This window comes from Coffea arabica, chromosome 5c (assembly GCF_036785885.1).
Source record: "Coffea arabica cultivar ET-39 chromosome 5c, Coffea Arabica ET-39 HiFi, whole genome shotgun sequence".
Lineage (NCBI taxonomy): Eukaryota > Viridiplantae > Streptophyta > Magnoliopsida > Gentianales > Rubiaceae > Coffea > Coffea arabica.
In genome coordinates, this window is record NC_092319.1 from 45,274,412 (window position 1) to 45,300,552 (window position 26,141).

A 26,141-nucleotide genomic window follows, 5' to 3' on the forward strand; every position below is an offset into this window, starting at 1 on the left:
TAAAAGTGACAAAATAATACCTGCCACCAAGGGATGGAGTCTTGGCAGGTCCCCACACATCTGAGTGCACATAATCTAAAATACCCTCGGTATTATGGATACCAGTGCCAAATTTCACTTTTCTTTGTTTTTCCAGCACACAATACTCACAAAATTCTAATTTGCAAACTTTCGTACCTTTCAATAATCCTTGTTTGGCAAGATTTTGCAAGGATTTTTCACCAGCATGTCCCAATCGCATGTGCCACAACTTTGTTGCCTCTGCATCTTTCTTGCTACTGGAAGATGTTGCTGCTGCTGCTGTCCCAACAACTGTACTACCTTGGTAGTAATACAGGTTATTCTTCCTCACACCTTTCAACATCACAAGTGCTCTCGAAGTTACTTTAAGAATTCCATCTCGCATCTTCACTTCCAGGCCTTTTGACTCCAAGAGTCCCAAGGAGATGAGATTCCTTTTCAAATTCGGCACGAATCGAACATCCTTCAAGATTCTGGTAGATCCATCATGATTACGCAGCTTGATTGATCATATCCCAACTGTTTTACATGGATTGTCATTTCCCATGTACACAACTCCACCATCAAATTCTTCAAATTCAAAGAACCATTCCCGTATGGGAGACATATGGTAGGTACAAGTTGAATCCAAAATCCACTCATCTGGATGGGATGTTAAAGGTGATACAGCCAAAGAGAAATCTGATTCCGCATCACTTTTGCATTCTGCAACATTTACGTATTGCGGAGCTTTCCCTCTCTTCTTTAACTTTGGACAGTCTTTCTTCCAGTGCTCTTTCTCACGACAGAAAGCACACTCATCTTTGGCAACTCTGCTTTTCGATTTGGACCTTCCTCTTCTCCCCTTTGATTGGCTTTGTTGACGACCTCTTGCCACTAACGCTTCATCTGCTGCAACTACTTTCTTTTTCATTTTATCCTGCTTTCTCAATTCACGACTATACAAAGCAGAACATACAGCATCTAAAGACACATTTTCCTTCCCATGAAGTAACGTAGTTTCCAAATGTTCAAATTCATCAGGAAGGGATGATAACAACATCAAAGCCAAATCTTCATCTTCAAAATTTACATCTAAATTAAACAGGTCTGCTACTAATTGATTAAACATAGTGATGTGTTCATTCATAGTAGTACCTGGTTGGTAATCGAATCGGAACAATCTTTTCTTCATTAGGAGTTTATTCTGACCACTTTTCTTCAGAAATTTCTCCTCCAATACCCTCCACAATTTCCATGCAGAAGTCTTGTTCTTGAAAGCATATTTTTACTCTTTGGACAAACACGATCGAATAGTTCCGCATGCCAACCGATTTATGGTACTCCACTCCTTCTCTTCTATGTCATCTGGTTTCTTTTCTTCAATGGCAATGTCAAGACCCTGTTGGAAAAGGGAGTCCATGACTTCGCCTTGCCACATGCCGAAATGGCCAGTACCGTCAAATGTGTCCACCGCCACCTTCAAACTTGACATTGGAATTCTCGACCATGTGGACGAGGAAGCCGACGCCCCAGATATAATTCTTGACGTGGAATTGTCAGATGCCATTACAGACTCAAATGATAGTATTCAATATAACAAATTACAAACAAGCCAAAGGACGAACCTTCGGCTCTGATACCACTTGTTGGGGAAACCGGGTAATTTCCCACTCAAAAATACAACTAGTGATTAAACCGATTCAGTAATTCTCAGGAAAGATCGTCGAAACAATCTCCTTAGACAGAATTACCATTCCAAATAAATTCCCAGGTAAGGCTGGAGGGGTCACAAGCGGTCCCACTTAAAACCCAGTCTCCTAGACAGAACTTACGTGCACGGTGTATTATCACAACTATACCCGTGTGTACATAAATAATACGTAAACACGAATAAGAAAATACACCCAAAAGAATCGTATAATACACTACAAATAAACCCGACAAATATATTGAATACTATACTATAATTGAAAAGAAACTGTTAAATAAATGCGGAACAAAATAAAAGAGATAACGAAAGAACGCACCCGAAAATTGATAACGGAGTTCGGCCAATTTTGCCTACTCTCCGAGCACCACTCAAGCAGTCCGCTTTTATAAATTTTGGGAGAAGAAAGACTTACAAAAGAATTACAAAATCCTTTTTGGTGTAATTCTTTTTTTTTCTTTTTCTTTTTGGTACATCTCAATTGGGAAGCTTGAGAGCTAATTTATAGCTCTCAAGCAACCTCTCAAATGCTAAGTTACCCGATGTGGGATTTGTAAATTTTGCCAAAAATCAACAATATTGGCTTGAGATAGTCAATAATATTGGCTTTGAATTCAAATGTTGCCTTTGAATTCAACAGAAACATACATAAAACCGTGAAACCCTTCAAGTTCAAAGGTGCTGTAATTATATATATTGACCCCCAAATAATTGAAAATTCGTATTGTTACCATCACAATAATTCCCTTTGCCCTGCAATCCAGGTTAAAGTTCCATGCCAAGTCTCCTTCAATCTTTCTCATGGCAAAGTCTTTGTGGAAAAAGATGGTGCATGTGGAACACGCTTCCACGTTATTCACGGGCAGCCATGTTGGTGGTCAGAAATTCGCAATCTGCTATTGTTTATCGATTTCTACAAAGAAATGAATAGAAATCTGATAAATCAAGCCAAATTTAGCATCGGCATTTCTTTTCTCCTAAGCAAATGCCATTTATGCAGTTTTTCCTACCTTACAAATGTGGGCATAGATGTCTCAGATTATCCTGACACTTCAGTTTTCCCTCGTTCTAGAAGTATATTCACAGTCTGAGCATGCTTTGTTTTTTATTTTATTTTATTTTTCCTGCAATGTCAATTATTTCACTTTTCGCTAGCATTAGTTTAGGATTTGAGAATCGATTCAAATCAGTTACAGTACCAGGCATTTTTTTCCTGCTTTAGGAAGTGCGGAACGCGGGAACAGTTTATGGAGCCAGCATAGGAATCAGACCAGCAGAAAATCCATGATAAAGAGGAAGTGAAGATGACTTAATGGTTAAGGCAAAATGGGACAGACATATACAAAACTCAGCGTCTAAGCGATCAATTGATTTCAATCCTTCGCGAAGGCTGCAATTTTGCTCAGGTATTTGAGTGCGCTGTCAAGAAATACGAGAGAAATGGGTGTCTTACTAAAGAGACGTAAACCTGATATGGCCTCAATTCAGTCCATGGAACCTGGATTGTCTGATGCTGTGATTTTGACCTCCTGCTGCTGAAATAATTCACATTGCAAAGACTATTGCACAAGGAAAAAAAAAAAAAATACTGTGACTCAAATAATCCACTTGAATTTTGCTCTTCTTATCTCAATTACAAGTGCTCAATGTAATTGCATAGACAAAAGGCAGTGACAACTGACAAGTTCCTGGGCAGTCGCTTTAAAGGGAAAAAAACAAAAAATGTAAGAAGAACACGTATAAATATGTACAAACTGTTGGAGAATTGAATATCCATATGTCAGAGTCAGACAGACCAGCGTTGTCTCCTCCGTGTCAATTATTAGCAACTGCCAATAATAATTATAATGTCGCGCAAGATTCTGCTCCGTAATGACTATGAATTTGGACATTTATTAGGAAGACAAATCTGGCCGGCTTTTCTTTCCAATTTTTCAGAAGACAAATCTGGCTTTTCTTTTACCTAAATGTCCCTCACTTAACGTATCCACATCAAACTAAAACACCCCCCCTCTGGACGTCGAAATCCCACGCCCACCAACCAACCAGTGCCAGAAATTATTATTATTTGTTTCGTTGTATAAATGATTTTATGATTCCAGCTTTGCCCACGCGTCATTGTTGGACGTAAAACTCCTCCATCTTTCTTCTTCAGCATTTATCAAGTGGATGCTTGGCTTCTTGTACACAATTGAATCCGAGTCTACAAAACCAACTGCTCTGGGGATCAAATACGACGGACTCTGGCAATCTTCATCTCCATCTCCATGCATCGAAGATTCCCCCGAAACATTGTTGTAGGCCCTAAATGACCCACTTCGACGACCATGTGATTCACTGAATTATATGATTAAGTTTGACAACTATACCTTTGTCTTCTTCGCTTCCAACAGTCCAAAAGAACTAAAAGTATGTACATTAAATACAGAAGTTCTTCTTTTGAACAAGTTCCTGATGCATGGAAAAACGAAGCTTGTATTCTTTGACAAAAGGATCGGTGCCTAAACAAATAAAATTGTTCTTTGCCAAGTTCAAACACACATACTTTATCATATGCATTTTCTGCTGATTGCTTCATCTATTATAATTTATAGCATACATAATTGATGAGTAATGGAGAGGAAAACAAAAGCAGTGTGAGCCTCCATAGCAATGAAGCCGAAAAACTATGCATGCTAGCGAGGCTTTTACTAGAGCGTAGTATGTGGATAAAATCTGGGATTTATGCTTTTGTTTCTCAATATCTTAAATTCATAAACCTCTTTTGCTCAAAATAAATAAATAAATGAATTCATAATTAAATTCAAACAACAAACAAGATTTTTTGCTGTATTTTTGAGTTTGATGGACCCAAACCATCATCACAGGAAAATCTTCAAGAAATTACTCGACAACAAAAACCCACGAGAAAATCTTCAGGAAATTGATTAAGAGACAAAGGGGAAAAAAAAAAAACCTTTTATTTCTCACGATGAAGATGAAGGCTGCGGCTTTTCTACTCTCATGAATCTTAGGCCATTGCACACTTTAGACGAAACAGAGGGACTCTCATGGTTGTCCCATGCGGCTTACTTGTCACATACAACTACCGTACTGCCTGACAACTATTGTACTGACTACTACGTACAAGGGACTGTATCTCATGTTGTCATCATACAAACTGAATAATAACTTACACTACGAATGACACCTGGCTCTCTACTAACTTAACATATACTAATACTAAAGCATAAAAGCGTAATAAGGCTTGATTTAATAATTTCTTTACAGAGTTTCAAACTAAAGTTTGATGTTGTTCTTTTAATAAGTAATAATCTTGTGTTTGAGTATAAATAGTATTAATCTTGTAGTTGGATATTAGAGCTGAGGTTTGTTCTATAGAAAGGTGTGTAGTAAATTTAAGGAGTTTTGAGAAATAAAAAAAAAAAAGAAGAAGAAATTGATAAGAAAAGGCATAGGTAAAGTCCTGCCGGCTGAGGAGATGATATCTTCTCTGCTTACACATGCAATCTACCTAGATACACTTAAAAAATAGATTAAAAAGGTTAAAATATTTTATGTACAATTAAAAAGATGTACGAATTGTCTGACCTATGGCCGCCGAGCATTATAGTACGAACTACAAACTGCATGAGAAATGTGCAGTACAAATTGTCTATTTTCTTATAAGTTTTCCGTCTGTATAGTATCGTAGTACAACCAAGTAGTACAGACAATTGAAAGCTAAACTGCTAAAGGCCCCAACGATCAACAAGCCTACTTATAGTTATAGGGGTATGCCAAGTTTATACTGATTAGTACTAATTCGGATGTGGGCTCTCAGGAAAGAATAATTATCCTTTCGAAAGGCGAAAGATGAGAATGATTCATTTGAAGATTATCAAAGTGTGTTGGTGACTTTCGTGCGGAAACTGGAGAGTGGTTTTGTAACCATTGGTGCTATTGAAACTCACCTTGCTCCCAAATTCGGGTTTTTGGTGTTTTTTTTTTTCGAATTTTCTGTCGAGGTTCAAAATTTCTTGCAACTTTCTTTCCATTTCCAATATGCCGTAAATTGTAACAGCAGATGGTTTTCTATTTCAGTATGAGACTGTGTATTATGGTCACAGCACCTCTCTTTGGACCAAAATCACCAACACGCTTTCGTGATCATCAGCCCTACTCAAATTCTCTCAACTCCTCATCCATTCTGAAGCTGGAGGATGTTTTCTCTGTGCCCAGCACAAGCAGGTAAAATTTCCGAATTGCCATGTGTTAATTTGTTGCACGAATATAGTTTACTTGCTTGGATCTGTCATTCGGAAGCAGGAAACAGGGAATGGATGAAAGAATTCAGGGGCGCAACGGATCTTCTGTCCCACACCCTGTGCCACTCTCTATCCCACTTTTTATTATATTGCTATTTCTCCTACATAAACATTATATTTTAGTTCTTTTTTATTTTTTAAAGATCCAATAATTATTAATTGAGTAATATACAAAATTTAACAAACTTAAAATATTATAAAATAAATACAGCAACTTCAATAACTATTAATTGAGTAAAAAATAAATACAACAGTTTCAAAAAAGTAATATATAATAGAAAATTAAAAAAGACAGCAAAAAATTCATAAAAAATCTCATTTAATAGTTATTGAAAAATCATGATAACATTGAATTGTGGTCCTAAATATCAATTAGTAAAAAGTCACGGGACTGTGTGTGTTGTCCAGAGGTAAGACTGTGACATTGCCTAAATATCAATTAGTAAAAAGTCACGGGACTGTGACCTGGCCAATTAACCACTGAGTCTAGCTCAGTGGCCATCAGGAAGGGATTTAAATCTTTTCTTGGGTTGTAGGTGAGGATTCAAATTTTATCTGTAAAAAAAAAAAAAAGTTCTAAGGGTTGTGTCATAACACTTTCTTGGTCTAGTTGGATTTGTATATCTACTGGCCCTTGACACAAGCCTCCTTAGACTCCTCCTCCCCCTAAATTAGAATAGAATATGTTATATCGTTGCGAGGAAAAAAAAAAAAAAAAAGGACCGACCCATGCAGAGGCTAGTTAAAAAAATTTGATTTTTTGAGTTTGTTAAATTTTGTGTATTACTCAATTAATAGTTATTGAATCATAAGGAAGCAAAAAAGAACTAAAACATGATGTTTATGAATGAGAAATAGCAATATAATAAAAAGTGGGACAGAGAGTGGCACAGGGTGTGGGACAGAAGATCCGTTGCGCTCCAAATGGCATACCGATCAACTGTTGCCCTCCCTCCGCTGCGGGTAGCAGTGATTATACACCTTCTGCTCGCGAAGTCTACACAAGAATGCCGGCTCACACGGTCAGCCATGACTACGTCAAAAAATATTCATCTGCCATTGCAAAATGAAGAACCTTTCTCTGAGCGATCCTCGTAATTTTTACCAACTAGCAAACGTCCATTGCGTGTACTGTGACGAAGGGTACTCTCAATTGGGCTTTCCAGACAAAAAATTGGACGTTCATAACTCATGGCTATTTTTTCCGTGGCACAGATGGTACCTTTATTTCTTCGAAAGAATTTGTATGATGTTACGTTTACTCTGCCATTTTGGCACAGATGTTACGTTTACCCGACCCCTGTTGGTTGCCATCAAATCTTCTTCTGTTGTTCTTTAGTGCGACTGCAATAGAATGATACCGTATGGGTTACGGTCTCAGTAGTCGCTGACATTGATAAGAAAAACAATTGAACTCAAGAAGCAAGTATGATATCATAAAATGTGAATGCAAAAGGCAACATTAATTCGCCATTTTTGTGTTCCACTTTTGCAACTCGAATGTGAATGCAAAGCTACGTATTCCAGTCCAGATTTACCATGAACACACATCATTGGAAATGAAAATTTCAGTTTATAAGAAAAAGATATTTGGTAGGCCAAAAACTTGTTCAATAATTGAAACAAACAAGGGGAGCTTAGGAAATTTCCGGGCCAGATATGGGTACAGCACTTTCTTCTCGTCCCTTTGCATAACAATTCAAGCTTAGCAATGAATTTCTAGTCCCTATCTTGATCAAGGAGTCTGTTTGTAAGGTGTGTTTTTTCTGGTGTTTGTATAAACTTTTACAGTAATTTATTGTGAAAGTTGAACAAATTTTTTTGTATAAATAAGATTTGAAAAAACTGAAAAATTTTCATGATTTTTGCCTTTTGTTCTCCATTCTTTTTTTCCCCCTTTCCTTCCTCTTTCTTCTTCCTCTCCACTCCTATTTTGATCTTCCTCCTCCCTCTCCATTATCGCCACCGCTGGTCGCCACCTCTCTCTCTCTCTCTCCCCCCCTCTTCATCCTTGCCCCATCCATATTGATTATAAAGTATAAATTCGTTATTTCATTTTAAAATGTGGTGTGGCAGTCAAATTACTACAATGGGACCATCAGCGGCCATAACTATCTCTCGTTAAAATGTAATTCAAATATTAATATTTTAAAATATAAAATTAAATAAGAGAAATTTATAAATGCCATTAAATCAAAAAAATATCACTAAAGTATGCATAAATTGCCATTTTTTAATGTCATTAGAAAAGAATTTTCTTCTAGTGTACAATTAGTAGTGAAATAAAGAATCTTAGGGAAATTATTTGAATTGTTTTCATTTTCTTCACAGAGTTACTGTCCCAAAATTACTAAAAATTTTGGATTGTGATCTTTTGGACATATATTTTTACATTTTTTTCCACACAATTTCCAATCTCTTTTTTTTTTTTAATCTTACATACGTCACATCCTTTAAAAAAAATACTATAATAATTTTTTTTCCAAAAATTCTCCAAAAAATGCAATCTAAATGGGGTCTAATTATTTCAATGAATCATACAATTTCAGGGTACATCCAGACAATATCAAATTGTGGGATGAATTTTACAATCATTATTGAAATGACACTAATGGTCACTTTACTTGTGGTCCTTGAATCTTAACCCAATTATGCAAAATCTACAATAGACAATTGAAAAGGTGTCTGTGGGCCATCATATCGCGCCAACTGATCCACGTATGTGCATGCATTTGTCCAATCAATGGATATCTTTAGATAACTTTTTTTTCCATTAAACCCTCGGCTAGCCCCAGGTGGTTTAGGTAACTTGTTTTAGAAATTTTTTTTTAAAAATATCAATTACGAAAACACTTTAAAACAATCACACAATTTGAAAAATATACAAGAAAACATGAAATAGGCACTGATGGTGGGAGTAGGTACTGGTGGTAGGTGGAGTTTGCCGTGGTCTGTGATGGGTGGTGGCCTGGTGGGGGAGGGGAAAATATTAATTTTGAATTAATATTAATATTTTTTAAAAATAAACATAGTAAAATTTTAAATAAACACTTTCATTTGGATTGGTCTACTTTTTAAAAACTAATTTTTCAAATACAATGTTACAGTAATACAAAAACAAAAACAATTTAAAAAAATTTCATTCATACAATAAATCAAAAACAACTCACAAATATACACAAAAAATTTTAAAAAATTTTACAATATTTTCCACTTATCACTACCACTCGCCACCGCCACCACTGCCACCACTACCACCCTCTTCCTCCTCTCCTCGACCAGATCCAGGGGAGGAGGGGAAGATTGAAGGGTGGGGGGGGGAAAGGGAGGGGAGGAGGAAAAGGAAAGAGAAAGGAGGAGAGAAAGAGTGGTGACGGTTGTGGTTGTAGGTGATAGTATTAATTTTTAAAAAATATTTTAAAAATATTTTAAATTTAAAAAGTACTTCAAATTATATTTCAAAAACTCCTCCAAAAAATCACAAAAAAAATTTTATAGTAAAAATTTTTCAGACACACTACTATAGTAAAATATTTCAAAAAAATTCCAAAAAATAACTTATCCAAACGAACCTATAATATCCAAGCAGACCGTCATTGAACAAGTTCTGCTTTTTTATTCGCTGCATTTATGCTCAATTAAAAGATTGCACTGAAATATCAAAACTATATTATCTATTTTCCTTTTCTTCTCAAAGGTATTGAAAAAGTTTTTTAACTTAATACTTTGAACGAAATATCATATTATATCAGAATAATCCAAACAATACAAAATTGGCTAATTGAATTTTTTTATTATTACTCAAACCACTATAATTACTTTGCTTGTGGTCCTTTATTCTCCAACAACACATTAAAAAACATACGCTCCATTTGGATTAACTATTTTTGAGAGTGTTTTTGAAATATTTTATTATAGCATTGTATATGAAAAAATTTTATTATAAATATTTTTTGAAATATTTAATATATTGTATGAATGAAATATTTTTTGAGTTATTTTTGTTTGTATATTACTATAATATTGTATTTAAAAAATTTGTTTTTGAAAAATAGGTGAATCCAAATAATTGATAAGAGAAAAAAGGGATCCTATGGGCTATAACACCACACGAACTTATCCATGCATTTGTAGAGTTCTGCTGTCCAGTCTCAGCATTTATCCATTTATACATTATCGAAAGATTTCTTTCTGCTCTCCACTATCCACATTAATTAGACTATCATTCTCGAATGGGTTTGGACAGGTGCGTTTTAGGTTTCTATGCAAATTTTTTTTTTTTTTTTTGTCGCTCCTAGAATTTAATCTAATCTAATCGAGGGGAGGAGGGGGAGGGGGACTCGATGTGACTCCATCGAACATGACCAATTAAGATCGTCATAAATTGTAACAATTTTTGGGTGAGAGGCAAGGATCGAACCCTTAACCTCCCGCACCACCAATACTTTTAAAGGCTTCTATGCAATTATTTGATTGTGTATATTTTACACAATCTGGCATACACTAATATTATTAATTTAATATATGAATAAAACTACATTGATAAACATACACCAACATCTAAAAAAAAAACAGAAAAATGATATTAACACTTCCAAAAAAGTTTCTAACACTCCATCCTCCCTTTAAAACATATAGAAACGATGTATTGCAGGAAGAGCACAAAAAAGGGACGGAATGGAGGATAGAATGCTCGGGACTCTCTTTTTTTTTTTTTTTTTTAAGTGCCAATAAGATCTCCCAAAAAGTATCAAACCTCAATTGTACTTGCTCCAATTCCCTTCAAATTGTGTAGAATGTTATTGATCCTATCCTATTGAATTAATGCAGCAGTCATCATAGACTTTGCGACTGACCTTGCATCCTTCTTCAATTACATCCACCAAAGAACACCAATAACCAACCTAGAAAAAAAAAAAAAAAAGAAGAAAAACACCACTAGCCACAAGCACGTGTTTAACGCTGTACTTCTATTTAGCAAGAAGAAAAATAAATACATCGGTGACACGGGGTCGCCAATTGCTTCAGTATAAGAGTAGGAGCTTCCCTCAGCTTCTTCGCTACAACAATCCCCCTAAAGAAAACTAGCCAATGGCATCTCTTTCAACTCCCCTTCAAAGCTCCACTGCCTACTCCTCCACCTCCACTCTGTCCTCCTGCCCTTTCTCAACCAAGCCATCACAGTTTTACCTCAGTGCCAAACGTAACTATCATCAGTTCACGGTTTCATGCAAAAACAATGAAAGCCATGAACAAGTTGACAATCTTGATAGGAGGGATGTGCTTTTGGGCTTGGGTGGCCTTTATGGCACCTCAAACCTCATCACCAACCCTTTTGCCATGGCAGCTCCTATAGCCGCCCCAGAAATCTCCAAATGCCGTCATCCGAAGGACTTACCTTGTGGAGCAGTTGTCACTGACAATTGCTGTCCGCCGGTGCCCGGCAAAGTCATTGACTACAAACTCCCTCCACCACCTAAGGTGAACCGTTTTAGGCCAGCTGCTCATTTGGTCAAGCAAGACTATATTGAAAAACTTAACAAGGCGGTCGAGCTCATGAAAGCTCTGCCAGCTGATGATCCCCGTAATTTTACCCAACAAGCAAATGTTCATTGCGCTTATTGCAACGGTGCCTACATCCAATCAGGCTCTGATCAAGAAATTCAAGTCCATAACTCGTGGCTATTCTTTCCTTTTCATAGATGGTATTTGTACTTCTATGAAAGAATCTTGGGAAAGCTAATAGGCGATCCCAGTTTTGGACTGCCCTTTTGGAACTGGGACAACATTGGTGGTATGACCCTACCGTCCATATTTCAGGACCAATCGTCAGCACTGTATAACCAAAATCGTAACCAAAGTCATCTGCCACCAACAGTCGTGGACTTGGGGTATAATGGTACGGATACAGATGCAACAGACATAGAAAGGATAAAAAACAATTTGGCAATCATGTACCGTCAAATGGTCACTAATTCCACCACTGCCAAAGATTTCTTTGGAAAGGAATACCGGGCCGGCGATGCGCCCAGCCCGGGTGCAGGGTCCATCGAGGCCATTCCCCATATCCCAATCCACAGGTGGGTCGGCGATCCAAGGCAGCCAAATGGTGAAGATATGGGTAATTTCTACTCAGCTGGAAGAGATATTGTGTTCTATAGCCATCATGCAAATGTGGACCGGATGTGGACAATTTGGCAGCAATTGGGAGGTAAAAGGAAGGAGGTCCCCGATCCAGATTGGCTGAATTCTTCCTTCATTTTCTACGATGAAAATGCTCAGCCTGTCTGCGTGAAAGTTGGTGATTGTTTTAGCAATGATAAAATGGGATATATTTACCAAAAGGTGGATATTCCTTGGGTCAAGAATAAGCCCGTGGCCCGCGTGACAAAATCTAGGGTGGCTTTCACTTCCGGGGCACCACAAGCTGATAAGGTCTTCCCGGGACCCCTTAACAAGACCGTGAAAGTGTTGGTCAAGAGGCCCAAATTATCAAGAAGCAAGAAGCAAAAGGAGGAGGAGGAAGAGAGATTGGTGGTGTCCGGGATCGAGTTTTCCATGGACAAGTATGTTAAGTTTGATGTTTTCATTAATGATGAAGATGATAATCCAAACGATTTTGCTAAGTCCGAGTATGTTGGGAGCTTTGCACATTTGCCACACAAGGTTAAAGGTGACATGAAAGTTAAGACTACTCAAACCTTTGAGTTGACTGAGATTTTGGAGGACTTAGATGTTGAAGAAGACGATGCCCTGTTGGTGACTTTGGTGCCAAAGTCCAAAACTGCTCTTACCATTGATAGCATCAAGATTGAGGTTGCTGCTTGATTCACCTGCTAGTACTTTTTTTTTTTTTTTTTTTTTTAATCTCCTCCCTGGGAAAAAATCTGGCATTAGATTTCATCGATTGCTTTGATTTTGACCTATGCATGCATGTTTCAGCACCATGAATAAAATACTTCTGGTGTGCTTGTCACCAGTTAATAAAAATATGTTTCAGCACCTATCTGACAACGTCCCTTTTGGTTTTTCTTTTTGAAAAGTTTAATTTACATTAAAGTTTAAGATCTTATGACGCCATCTATCTAACTTTCTCCACTCAAAAAAAAAAGGAAAAAAAAAGAAATAGAAAAAGACAATTCTTCCTCAATCAAAATTAAATTTTTCTGTGCGTATCCAGAAGGAAAACAAAAAGTAATCCTCAAGTACCACGTTTGGCAAAGCTTACAAGTGTTAGCTTCCGATTCGCCATTTCAAGTAGTCAGATAGACTATACATTTAATTTACCAAAATATAGGAGAGTATTTTTTTTTTTTTTTTGAAAAAGAATATAGGAGAGGTTACAAAAAGTAAGGGAATTCTACAATAATAATGATCCTTGCTTTTTGTGTGTTGAGGAAAGAGGTGATTTCTTAAATTTGTGCGATCCCACTTTTCATTTCATATACCACTTTTGATTTCATGTGCAACCTTATTAATTTGTGAAGACAGAACTTTATATTCTCCTACTTTCACAATCAATAGTTCAATACATAAGAATATCTGCAGCACATGTGAAAGCTTGATCAACAACAAAGGAATTGATTAGTTTCTAGCTCAAGTTGCCTAATGATTCATAGGAATGAAAGTTAAAAGGGCTTGACCCCGGCTCCTATTTTTTAATGTACATTTACTTTATAGGAATAGGGTAATAATATGCCAACCTACCCAAAGTTTCACGACCACGACATGGATCTCCCCTTGAATTCTTGGAAGTGTAATTTAGTGTTAAGTGTATAATATGAGCTGTTATACATTTTTCTTAGAATTCTAAGGGCGTTCTTGTTATAGTGAGCATCCACTTAAACACTAACATCTTCCTTGTGTGCAACTGCTTCTTGTAAAACGATCTAAGCAAGTGTCTTTAAAATTCTTGGTCCGACTCTTAAGTCCTTGTTTTCTTCATTTTTCCCTTATAATGCTTGAAATTTTCTTTGAACAATTAAAAGAAAAGTTGAATAAGGACAGATAAAGATTAATATAACTTTATATAAGTGAATTCTCTATTCCTTTCCCCCTCCCTACTTTTGAAGTTCTTGTAGATTTATTACCATTCGAAATATTTGACAAACTTGGCTCTCTCACTCTACATTAAATAGCTATCGGTCAAATTTACCAGGTTCGGATATATTGCAGTCTTGTAGGACAAAGACCGACCAATAATTTGATGTCATCGGAAATGCCTGTCGAGAATTTACAAAGGGAACATATCCAGTCTCACAAATATATGAAATGGGGCAACATATATATTTGGTGAACCATATCCAGTCTCACAAATTAATCTTGAGTACAATAAATATGCTGTGCTCCAAGAATTAGACTAGAGATGGATCTTCTGTGGTGTAACCGGGCAATGACCGACCAACCAGTAGGCTATGTATATTGTTGTTGGAGTAGTTAGATTCACATTTGAGCTTTCACATGCGATGTTTCCCTCGCTACTACAAAAATGTCCTTTTATGACATTTAAAAGCGTCATTATAGCTCAATGTAATGACGTTTGATCTATAATGACGCTCTGCTAGAAACGCCGTCCATTCCAGCGTCACTATAAGTTTTATGACAGTCAGAGGAGTCATAATTTATAGTTCTGTTGGCATTTGTAAACGTCATTATTTATCGTTTTAATGACACTTTAAAATGACAAGAAATCCTTTGGACAGAATCTCATACTCAAAATGTCCCATTTGTAGAATATTTTTTAAATTCATCATAATTTTAGAAATTTCTCTGAAAGTCACCAACACACTTTGATAATCTTCAAATGAATCATTCTCATCTTTCGCCTTTCGAAAGGATAATTATTCTTTCCTGCGAGCCCACATCCGAATTAGTACTAATCAGTATAAACTTGGCATACCCCTATAACTATAAGTAGGCTTGTTGATCGTTGGGGCCTTTAGCTTTCAATTGTCTGTACTACTTGGTTGTACTACGATACTATACAGACGGAAAACTTATAAGAAAATAGACAATTTGTACTACACATTTCTCGGCGGCCATAGGTCAGACAATTCGTACATCTTTTTAATTGTTCATAAAATATTTTAACCTTTTTAATCTGTTTTTTAAGTGTATCTAGGTAGATTGCATGTGGAAGCAGAGAAGATATCATCTCCTCAGCCGGCAGGACTTTACCTATGCCTTTTCTTATCAATTTCTTCTTTTTTTTTTTTTAATTTCTCAAAACTCCTTAAATTTACTACACACCTTTCTATAGAACAAACCTCAGCTCTAATATCCAACTACAAGATTAATACTATTTATACTCAAACACAAAGATTATTACTTATTAAAAGAACAACATCAAACTTTAGTTTGAAACTCTGTAAAGAAATTATTAAATCAAGCCTTATTACGCTTTTATGCTTTAGTATTAGTATATGTTAAGTTAGTAGAGAGCCAGGTGTCATTCGTAGAGTAAGTTATTTTTCAGTTAGTATGATGACGACATGAGATACAGTCCCTTGTACGTAGTAGTCAGTACAATAGTTGTCAGGCAGTACGGTAGTTGTATGTGACAAGTAAGCCGCATGGGACTACCATGAGAGTCCCTCTGTTTCGTCTAAAGTGTGCAATGGCCTAAGATTCATGAGAGTAGAAAAGCCGCAGCCTTCATCTTCATCGTGAGAAATAAAAGGTTTTTTTTTTCCCCTTTGTCTCTTAATCAATTTCCTGAAGATTTTCTCGTGGGTTTTTGTTGTCGAGTAATTTCTTGAAGATTTTCCTGTGATGATGGTTTGGGTCCATCAAACTCAAAAATACAGCAAAGAATCTTGTTTGTTGTTTGAATTTAATTATGAATTCATTTATTTATTTATTTTGAGCAAAAGAGGTTTATGAATTTAAGATATTGAAAAACAAAAGCATAAATCCCAGATTTTATCCACATACTACGCTCTAGTAAAAGCCTCGCTAGCATGCATAGTTTTTTCGGCTTCATTGCTATGGAGGCTCACACTGCTTTTGTTTTCCTCTCCATTACTCATCAATTATGTATGCTATAAATTATAATAGATGAAGCAATCAGCAGAAAATGCATATGATAAAGTATGTGTGTTTGAACTTAGCAAAGAACAATAATTTTATTTGATTTGGGGAGAACAAAAAATTGCTTATGAGTACTAAACCAGTGGTTTTCTCTTAACCAGGAACTTGTGCAAAGTAGTTTGTTTAGGCACCGATCCTTTTGTCAAAGAATACAAGCTTCGTTTTTCCATGCATCAGGAACTTTTGTACATATTTATACGTGTTCTTCTTACATTTTCTGTTTTTTTCCCTTTAAAGCGACTGCCCAGGAACTTGTCAGTTGTCACTGCCTTTTGTCTATGCAATTACATTGAGCACTTGTAATTGAGATCAGAAGAGCAAAATTTAAGTGGATTATTTGAGTCACAGTTTTTTTTTTCACTGTGCAATAGTCTCTGCAATGTGCATTATTTCAGCAGCAGGAGGTCAAAATCACAGCATCAGACAATCCAGGTTCCATGGACTGAATTGAGGCCATATCAGGTTTACGTCTCTTTAGTAAGACACCCATTTCTCTCGTATTTCTTGACAGCGCACTCAAATACCTGAGCAAAATTGCAGCCTTCGCGAAGGATTGAAATCAATTGATCGCTTAGACGCTGAGTTTTGTATAGGTCTGTCCCATTTTGCCTTAACCATTAAGTCATCTTCACTTCCTCTTTATCATGGATTTTCTGCTGGTCTGATTCCTATGCTGGCTCCATAAACTGTTCCCGCGTTCCGCACTTCCTAAAGCAGGAAAAAAATGCCTGGTACTGTAACTGATTTGAATCGATTCTCAAATCCTAAACTAATGCAAGCGAAAAGTGAAATAATTGACATTGCAGGAAAAATAAAATAAAATAAAAAACAAAGCATGCTCAGACTGTGAATATACTTCTAGAACGAGGGAAAACTGAAGTGTTAGGATAATCTGAGACATTTATGCCCACATTTGTAAGGTAGGAAAAACTGCATAAATGGCATTTGCTTAGGAGAAAAGAAATGTCGATGCTAAATTTGGCTTGATTTATCAGATTTCTATTCATTTCTTTGTAGAAATCGATAAACAATAGCAGATTGCGAATTTCTGACCACCAACATGGCTGCCCGTGAATAACGTGGAAGCGTGTTCCACATGCACCATCTTTTTCCACAAAGACTTTGCCATGAGAAAGATTGAAGGAGACTTGGCATGGAACTTTAACCTGGATTGCAGGGCAAAGGGAATTATTGTGATGGTAACAATACGAATTTTCAATTATTTGGGGGTCAATATATATAATTACAGCACCTTTGAACTTGAAGGGTTTCACGGTTTTATGTATGTTTCTGCATGGGATCTAAATTCATTACCTTTCCCCCCCCCCCCTTTCTGGGAACCTTGTACAGATTATGGAGGAGAAGAACGTAAATTTTTGGATACATAACTGCTGATAATGAACCATGAAGCCTCGTTCTTGGACTGACTCTGTCATGTGTGTTGAGGGCTATCATCGATGTCATAGTCATTTACCGCATAAGGACGTACATGGAGGAATGGCATTTACAGCAAATCCTCCCAGCCGCCCTTGAAAGCTTTCAATCCGTTCGAGCTGAAACAAATGATCTGAGAGATTTGATTTGTTTGAAGAATTATAAACTGAAAGGAAAGAAATGAAAATGATCCTATTCCAATGTGCACAAGGATCCTCTTATTTGAGCTTGACATGCCCCAAAATTGTAAAAAATTTTAAATCAATGACAGTTTATCAAGAACACTAATTGTGGAAAGAAACAAAACTTCTAATTGTGGATTAAATGTCAGAGGTGACATAAAAGAAATGTATTCGTCCTACAGTAAAGGATCTGTTTGATCAAATGACAAAGATATCATCATCTAATTAATAGCAATTAAGCATAGCATGTGAAGTCCAAACAAGGCCAATCTGGCTTCCTGAATTCGGATTGTCGGTAGTTTTGTAGTATCTATAGAGATAAATAAAAATGAGATAAAACGAGACTAGGAGAAAACCTTAATACGCTACTCGTTCTTGTGGGGGAAAAATAGTGCTCAGATGTTAGGGAAGTAAGTTTGCGCACCAACTTTTGTCAGTCCCAACAGGATTTTACTCAATACAATAACATACGACTCGGTAGTGAATTTTGGGAAATTCGGCAAAATGTTTTGGTAAACTCTAAGACGTACTTATTATCACCACATGTATATATTTTTTGAAATATAAGATTTCTAAAATGCTGAATATCTAAGATGTAATTTCTTTTTTTTGTGGTTTCCAAGTATTATATTATTGTCTTTATGTATGCTTTTTCACTGATGTGAATGTTCTCTTTGATGTTATTTAAGCAAAATGTTTCTTTTTTTTAGTTCACTGTTCTCGCACGTCTCATGTGCTGATTTTATCTTCCATTTTAGTTATTTTTTCAGTTTTTTTTGGTATTAATGATAGGTGAAATGATTGATATTGCTGTTTTAGTTAGATGTTAATGATCATTAGTGATGTTTCAATTAAAATACTAATTTTTAACGAAAGATGAGACTGACACTGGACCTTTTTGAGTACTTTCATGATGTTTCTTTGGAATGATTTTGGTGGTGCCCGACAACTTTATGTGATTCCTCTGTTTTCCAGTGCATGAGCTGTGTGAAAACTAAAAGTTTAACAAACGCCAAAACGATTGAGCTGACAGAAAGTTTTTTTGCGATTGACCGAATTATAAACAGCATTACAATTGACAACCACCAAAATTATCAGAATAAATACTAATAATTAATTCCAAGGTAATCTAATCTAATCTTAAATAAGGGTACACTACTTACTGCTAGTTATCATAAAGGGGTCATAAAATACTAATAATTATATTATTGCTGTTTTGGAATTTTAACTTACACTCTAATATGCCTAGACAAGGGTAAGGAGTACAGATGCTAATTACCTTGCCGATACTGTGCAACCAGATTTTTCAATCTTTACGGTAAAATGAAATTTTCATGGATCATTCTAACATCACTTCTTTGGGTGCAATTGTTCTTACATCACGTCCTTAGATTTTTTTTTTTTTTTTTTTTTTTACCAAGCAAGTTAAGACTTTTGTGGTAATAAATTAACCGAAACCACAATTGTTCTTTACATCACGTCCTTAGATAAGAATGAAATTTTTGGTGGATTATGGCCACGCGTAGAAAAAAAAAATCTCAGAAACTAGACTAAGCCTATATTAATTCATATTATATTTGTGCATGGAAATGTGTACAAGGAACAGAAAAGGACGGATCGCAGATGGTCTGTTAACAAAATTTCACGCAAACATCGATCAAACCTTGTATAAAAGGATGCAAGTGACCTGGCCAATTAACCACTGGGCTTAGCTCCCTGGCTATCAGGAGGGACTTAAATCCTTTCTTGGGTTGTAGGTGAGGATTCAAATCTCATCTGTAAAAGAAAAAAGTTTTAAAGATTGTATCATAACATTTTCTTGATCTAGTTGAATTTGTATATCTATTGGCCCTTGACATAAGCTTTCTTAGGCTTTCCCTCTCCCCTAAATTAGAATAAAATAGGTTATATCGTTGTCTTCTTAGGCTTCCCCTTTCCCCTAGATTAGAATAAAATATAGGTTATGTTGTTGAGAAAAAAAAAAAAAAAAAGGCCGACCTATGCAGAGGCTAGTACATGCAAAGCCCAAAATGCAGACCTGACAGTATTAGTTCATTCAGATCCAAAAGTGGTAAAACTTCAGCAGGGAAATGTGAAAGAAGGGATGTCCTTCTTGGCCTCGGAGGGCTATATGGTGCAACCACACTTGGCACCAAACAATCAAGCCTTGCGCTGCCGGTTTCACCCGATATTTCCAACTGTACCGATGCCAGGGAGACTCCAAATGGCATACCGATCAACTGTTGCCCTCCCTCCGCTGCGGGTAGCAGTGATTATACACCTTCTGCTCGCGAAGTCTACACAAGAATGCCGGCTCACACGGTCAGCCATGACTGCGTCAAAAAATATTCATCTGCCATTGCAAAATGAAGAACCTTTCTCTGAGCGATCCTCGTAATTTTACCAACTAGCAAACGTCCATTGCGTTACTGTGACGAAGGGTACTCTCAATTGGGCTTTCCAGACAAAAAATTGGACGTTCATAACTCATGGCTATTTTTTCCGGGGCACAGATGGTACCTTTATTTCTTCGAAAGAATTTGTAAAAACTTGCTTGATGATGATACGTTTACTCTGCCATTTTGGCAATGGGACGATTCTTCAGGCATGCAAATTCCACCCATGTTTAACGAGAGCAAATTGTCCCTATACAATTGCTTCCACAACCCAAAACACTTGCCTCCTAAAGTGGTGGATTTAGCTTACAAAGGCACCGAGAGTCAAATCCGGTACAATTGTTGCACAATGTACAATAATGCATGTACACGATTGGGTTGGCGGCCCTTCCCAGCCTAACAACAAGGACATGGGAGTCCTATATTCAGCCGGCTGAGACCCCATGCTCGCCATGCCAACGTTGATAGAATGTGGTACATTTATAACAAAGTTTTGAAACGCAAAAATATTGAAACGCAAGATTGGTTAAATTCCTCTTTTATTTTCTTCAATGAAGCGGCGAGACCCGTTAGAGTGACGGTTAAGGACTCCACAAATCTCGCCACGCTTGGTTATACCTATCCTGACTTGCAACCTTCTTGGTTAACATGTAAACCAACAGCGCGTAGAAATGGCCTGAACCTGACAAAATTGTCTTTCAATGCCCCTAAGGCTAGTGAAGTGCTGCCAATGAAATTAGAGAAACCCATCAGCTTCGTGGTTGAGCGGCCTAAGAAGGCAAGGAGTGGACAAGAGAAAGCAGAGGCAGAAGAGGTGCTAAAGATTAAGGGGATCGAATTTGATAAAGGAGAAACTGTGGTGTTCGATGTGTTTGTGAACGAAGACAATACGAGTCCGTGTAATCCGTGCAAGGCTGAGTCTCTAGGAAGCTCCCGCACCTTGGCGCATGGACATGGCAAGAAATCTACCACTTCCCGCAGTTGTGCGATTTCAGAGGCGTTGGAGGAATTGGGAGCTGATGATTTTGACAGCATTTTGGTCACTTTGGTCCCCAGAAGAGGTGTCGTGACCATAGGTGGTGTCGAGATTCCCTTTGTTCCTAAATCTTAAATGCATTAATAGCATTGCAAATACTACGTGCACAATGTTGTGTGTTTGTGTAATATTGTAATCAATCGTAAGTACTACAAACTTTGAGAAGATATTTTACTAAATAATTTCGACAACCATAACTGGAGTCCTCGTAAACTTACCTTTACAAATGACTTTCAATCGGGCTTCTAAATTCATCATTCCTAACTCTCTCTCTCTCTCTTCCGCATTTTGTGGGAATGGCAACAGTAGTATCACATTAAAGACAGAAAGGGCCGACTTTGAAAACGAGGGCCTTTCTTTCTTTTCCTGGTTCGGGGCCGACTCACTTCGTTCGCGCCGACGAAAAAGATTTCAGACATTACCTGCCACCAAGGAAATAGTAATAGACTGCCATCAAATCTTCTTTTTTTTTTTTTTTGGTTGCCTACCACGGTATTCGGGGCTTTGCCCTGATTAATCCGTTGGTCGATTCGGTTCATATACCTGACTGTGATGGGCGAATCTCCCAACAAGGATGACTGCATACACAAGGTTTCGAAACCGAAACCTGTTTAAGCAGAACAAAACTGTTTATCACTTGGCGCAACCCCGATTGGTTGCCATCAAATCTTCTTCTATTGTTCTTTAGTGCGACTGCAATAGAATGATACCGTATGGGTTGCGGTCTCAGTAGTCGCTGACATTGATAAGAAAAACAATTGAACTCAAGAAGCAAGCATGATATCATAAAATGTGAATGCAAAAGGCAACATTAATTCGCCATTTTTGTGTTCCACTTTTGCAACTCGAATGTGAATGCAAAGCTACGTATTCCAGTCCAGATTTACCATGAACACACATCATTGGAAATGAAAATTTCAGTTTATAAGAAAAAGATATTTGGTAGGCCAAAAACTTGTTCAATAATTGAAACAAACAAGGGGAGCTTAGGAAATTTCCGGGCCAGATATGGGTACAGCCCTTTCTTCTCGTCCCTTTGCATAACAATTCAAGCTTAGCAATGAATTTCTAGTCCCTATCTTGATCAAGGAGTCTGTTTGTAAGGTGTGTTTTTTCTGGTGTTTATATAAACTTTTACTTTTACTGTAATTTACTATGAAAATTGTAGAAAATTTTTTGTATAAATAAGATTTGAGAAAACTGAAAAATTTTCTTTTTTTTTTCCTTTTGTTCTCCATTCTTTTTTTTTTTTTCCTTTCCTTCCTCTTTCTTCTTCCTCCCCACTCCTATTTTGATCTTCCTCCTCCCTCTCCATTATCGCCACCGCTGGTCGCCATCTCTCTCTCTCTCTCTCCATCCTTGCCCCATCCATATTGATTATAAAAGTATAAATCCGTTATTTCATTTTAAAATGTCGGGTGGCAGTCAAATTACTACAATGGGACCATCAGCGGCCAAAACTATCTCTCATTAAAATGTAATTAAAATATTAATATTTTAAAATATAAAATTAAATAAGACAAATTTATAAAGGTCATTAAATCAAAAAAATATCACTAAAGTATGCATAAATTGCCATTTTTTAATGTCATTAGAAAAGAATTTTCTTCTAGTGTACAATTAGTAGTGAAATAAAGAATCTTAGGGAAATTATTTGAATTGTTTTCATTTTCTTCACAAAGTTACTGTCCCAAAATTACTAAAAATTTTGGATTGTGATCTTTTGGACATATATTTGTACATTTTTTTCCACACAATTTCCAATCTCTTTTTTTTTTATCTTACATACATCACATCCTTTAAAAAAAAAATACTATAATAATTTTTTTCCAAAAATTCTCCAAAAAATGCAATCTAAATGGGGTCTAATTATTTCAATGAATCATACAATTTCAGGGTACATCCAGACAATATCAAATTGTGGGATGAATTTTACAATCATTATTGAAATGACACTAATGATCACTTTACTTGTGGTCCTTGAATCTTAACCCAGTTATTCAAAATCACGTGTTTAACGCTGTTCTTCTATTTAGCAAGAAGAAAAATAAAAACGTCAGTGACACGGGGTCGCCAATTGCTTCAGTATAAGAACAGGAGCTTCCCTTAGCTTCTTCGCTACAACATCCCCCTAAAGAAAACTAGCCAATGGCATCTCTTTCAACTCCCCTTCAAAGCTCCACTGCCTACTCCTCCACCTCCACTCTGTCCTCCTGCCCTTTCTCAACCAAGCCATCACAGTTTTACCTCAGTGCCAAACGTAACTATCGTCAGTTCACGGTTTCATGCAAAAACAATGAAAGCCATGAACAAGTTGACAATCTTGATAGGAGGGATGTGCTTTTGGGCTTGGGTGGCCTTTATGGCGCCTCAAACCTCATCATCAACCCTTTTGCCATGGCAGCTCCTATAGCCGCCCCAGAAATCTCCAAATGCGGTCCACCGGCGGACTTACCTCCAGGAGCAGTTGTCACTGACAATTGCTGTCCGCCGGTGCCCGGCAAAGTCATTGACTACAAACTCCCTCCACCACCTAAGGTGAACCGTTTTAGGCCAGCTGCTCATTTGGTCAAGAAAGACTATATTGAAAAACTTAACAAGGCGGTCGAGCTCATGAAAGCTCTGCCAGCTGATGATCCCCGTAATTTTACCCAACAAGCAAATGTTCATTGCGCTTATTGCAATGGTGCCTACGTCCAACCAGGCTCTGATCAAGAAATTTCAGTCCATTACTCGTGGTTATTCTTCCCTTTTCATAGATGGTATTTGTACTTCTATGAAAGAATCTTGGGAAAGCTAATAGGCGATCCCAGTTTTGGACTGCCCTTTTGGAACTGGGACAACATTGGTGGCATGACCATACCGTCCATATTTATGGACCAATCGTCAGCATTGTATAACGAAAATCGTAACCAAAGTCATCTGCCACCAACGGTCGTGGACTTGGGGTATAATGGTACGGATAGAGATGCAACATGCACAGAAAGGATAGAAAACAATTTGGCGATCATGTACCGTCAAATGGTCTCTAATGCCACCACTGGCAGAGATTTCTTTGGAAAGGAATACCGGGCCGGCGATGAGCCCAATGCCTTTGCTGGCGCAGGGTCCATCGAGGCCAGTCCCCATATTCCACTCCACAGGTGGGTCGGCGATCCAAGGCAACCAAATGGTGAAGATTTGGGTAATTTCTACTCAGCTGGAAGAGATGTTCTGTTCTATAGCCATCATGCAAATGTGGACCGGATGTGGACAATTTGGCAACAATTGGGAGGTAAAAGGAAGGAGGTCCCCGATCCAGATTGGCTGAATTCTTCCTTCATTTTCTACGATGAAAATGCTCAGCCTGTCCGCGTGAAAGTTCGTGATTCTTTTAGTAATGATAGAATGGGATATATTTACGAAAAGGTGGATATTCCCTGGCTTAAGAATAAGCCTGTGCCCCGCGTGAGAAAATCTAGAGTGGCTTTCACTTCCGGGGCACCACCAGCCGATAAGGTCTTCCCTGGACCCCTTAACAAGATCGTGAAAGTGTTGGTCAAGAGGCCCAAATTATCAAGAAGCAAGAGGCAAAAGGAGGAAGAGGAAGAGAGATTGGTGGTGTACGGGATCGAGTTTTCCATGGACAAGTATGTTAAGTTTGATGTTTTCATTAATGATGAAGATGATAATCCAAACGATTTTGCTAAGTCCGAGTACGTTGGGAGCTTTGCAAATTTGCCACACAAGGTTAAAAGTGGCATGAAAGCTAAGACTACTCAAACCTTTGAGTTGACTGAGATTTTGGAGGACTTGGATGTCGAAGACGACGATGCCCTGTTGGTGACTTTGGTGCCAAATACCGCTCTTACCATTGATGGCATCAAGATTGAGGTTGCTACTTGATTCGCCTGCTAGTACTTTTTTTTTTTTTCTCTCCTCCCTGGGAAAAAATCTGGCATTGGATTTCATTGAATGCTTTGATTTTGACCTATGCATGCATGTTTCAGCGTGATGAATAAAATGCTTCTGGTGTGCTTGTTACTACTTAATAAAAATATATTTCAGGTTCTTGTTTTCTTGATACCTTTCTGACAACACCCCTTTGGTTTTTCTTTTTGAAAAGTTTAATTTACATTAAAGTTTAAGATCTTGTGACGCTATCTATCTAACTTTCTCCACTCAAAAAAAAAAAGGAAAAGAAGAAGACAATTCTTCCTCAATCAAAATTAAATTTTTCTGTGCGTATCCAAAAGGAAAACAAAAGTAATCCTCAACTCCCACGTTTGGCAAGGCTTACAAGTGTTAGCTTCCGATTCGCCATTTCAAGTAGTCAGATAGACTATACATTAATTTACCAAAATATAGGAGAGTATTTTTTATTTTTTTTTTGAAAAAGAATATAGGAGAGGTTACAAAAAGTAAGGGAATTCTACAATAATGATCCTTGCTTTTTGTGTGTTGAGGAAAGAGGTGATTTCTTAAATTTGTGCGATCCCACCTTTCATTTCGTATGCAACTTTTTCGTATACCACTTTTGATTTCATGTGCAACTTTATTAATTTGTGAAGACAGAACTTTATATTCTCCCACTTTCACAATCAATACATAATAATATCTGCAGCACATGTGAAAGCTTGATCAACAACAAAGGAATTGATTAGTTTCTAGCTCAAGTTGCCTAATGATTCATAGGAATGAAAGTTAAAAGGGCTTGACCCCGGCTCCTATTTTTTAATGTACATTTACTTTATAGGAATAGGGTAATAATATGCCAACCTACCCAAAGTTTCACGACCACGACATGGATCTCCCCTTGAATTCTTGGAAGTGTAATTTAGTGTTAAGTGTATAATATGAGCTGTTATACATTTTTTAATTTGACTATCTATATTTTTTTCTTAAAATTCTAAGGGCGTTCTTGTTCTAGTGAGTGAGCATCCACTTCTTAAATACTAACATCTTCCTTGTGTGCAACTGCTTCTTGTAAAACGATCTAAGTGCCTT

General features: G+C 37.1%; 3 protein-coding genes and 2 long non-coding RNA genes across 6 annotated transcripts; all 5 read left to right on the forward strand.

Annotated features, from left to right (window-relative positions):
- The first annotated feature begins 5,332 nt into the window (after positions 1–5,332).
- LOC140007816 (uncharacterized) lies at positions 5,333–7,491 on the forward strand. 2 transcript variants are annotated; one of them, XR_011815272.1, is made up of 2 exons: positions 5,333–5,718; positions 5,795–7,491. It is a non-coding gene; the product is annotated as an uncharacterized lncRNA (long non-coding RNA). The 2 variants fall into 2 exon arrangements; XR_011815273.1 differs by having other exon boundaries at positions 5,333–5,681.
- A 3,585-nt stretch (positions 7,492–11,076) lies between these two features.
- LOC113690558 (polyphenol oxidase I, chloroplastic-like) lies at positions 11,077–13,024 on the forward strand. Its single transcript, XM_027208521.2, has one exon. It carries the CDS (start codon positions 11,110–11,112, stop codon positions 12,844–12,846), a length of 1,737 nt encoding a protein of 578 aa, XP_027064322.1. The 5' UTR covers positions 11,077–11,109; the 3' UTR covers positions 12,847–13,024.
- A 3,517-nt stretch (positions 13,025–16,541) lies between these two features.
- On the forward strand, positions 16,542–17,596 carry LOC140007548 (uncharacterized). The gene is made up of 3 exons (XR_011814854.1): positions 16,542–16,700; positions 17,125–17,306; positions 17,458–17,596. It is a non-coding gene; the product is annotated as an uncharacterized lncRNA (long non-coding RNA).
- A 2,333-nt stretch (positions 17,597–19,929) lies between these two features.
- On the forward strand, positions 19,930–21,230 carry LOC113689573 ((+)-larreatricin hydroxylase, chloroplastic-like). The gene is made up of 3 exons (XM_027207333.1): positions 19,930–20,117; positions 20,237–20,452; positions 20,549–21,230. The coding sequence occupies exons 1-3, from the start codon at positions 19,930–19,932 to the stop codon at positions 21,228–21,230; spliced, it is 1,086 nt and encodes a 361-aa protein (XP_027063134.1).
- Positions 21,231–23,263: 2,033 nt separating this feature from the next.
- Positions 23,264–25,218, forward strand: LOC113690358 (polyphenol oxidase I, chloroplastic-like). Its single transcript, XM_027208214.2, has one exon. It carries the CDS (start codon positions 23,304–23,306, stop codon positions 25,038–25,040), a length of 1,737 nt encoding a protein of 578 aa, XP_027064015.1. The 5' UTR covers positions 23,264–23,303; the 3' UTR covers positions 25,041–25,218.
- The last annotated feature ends 923 nt before the right edge of the window (positions 25,219–26,141 follow it).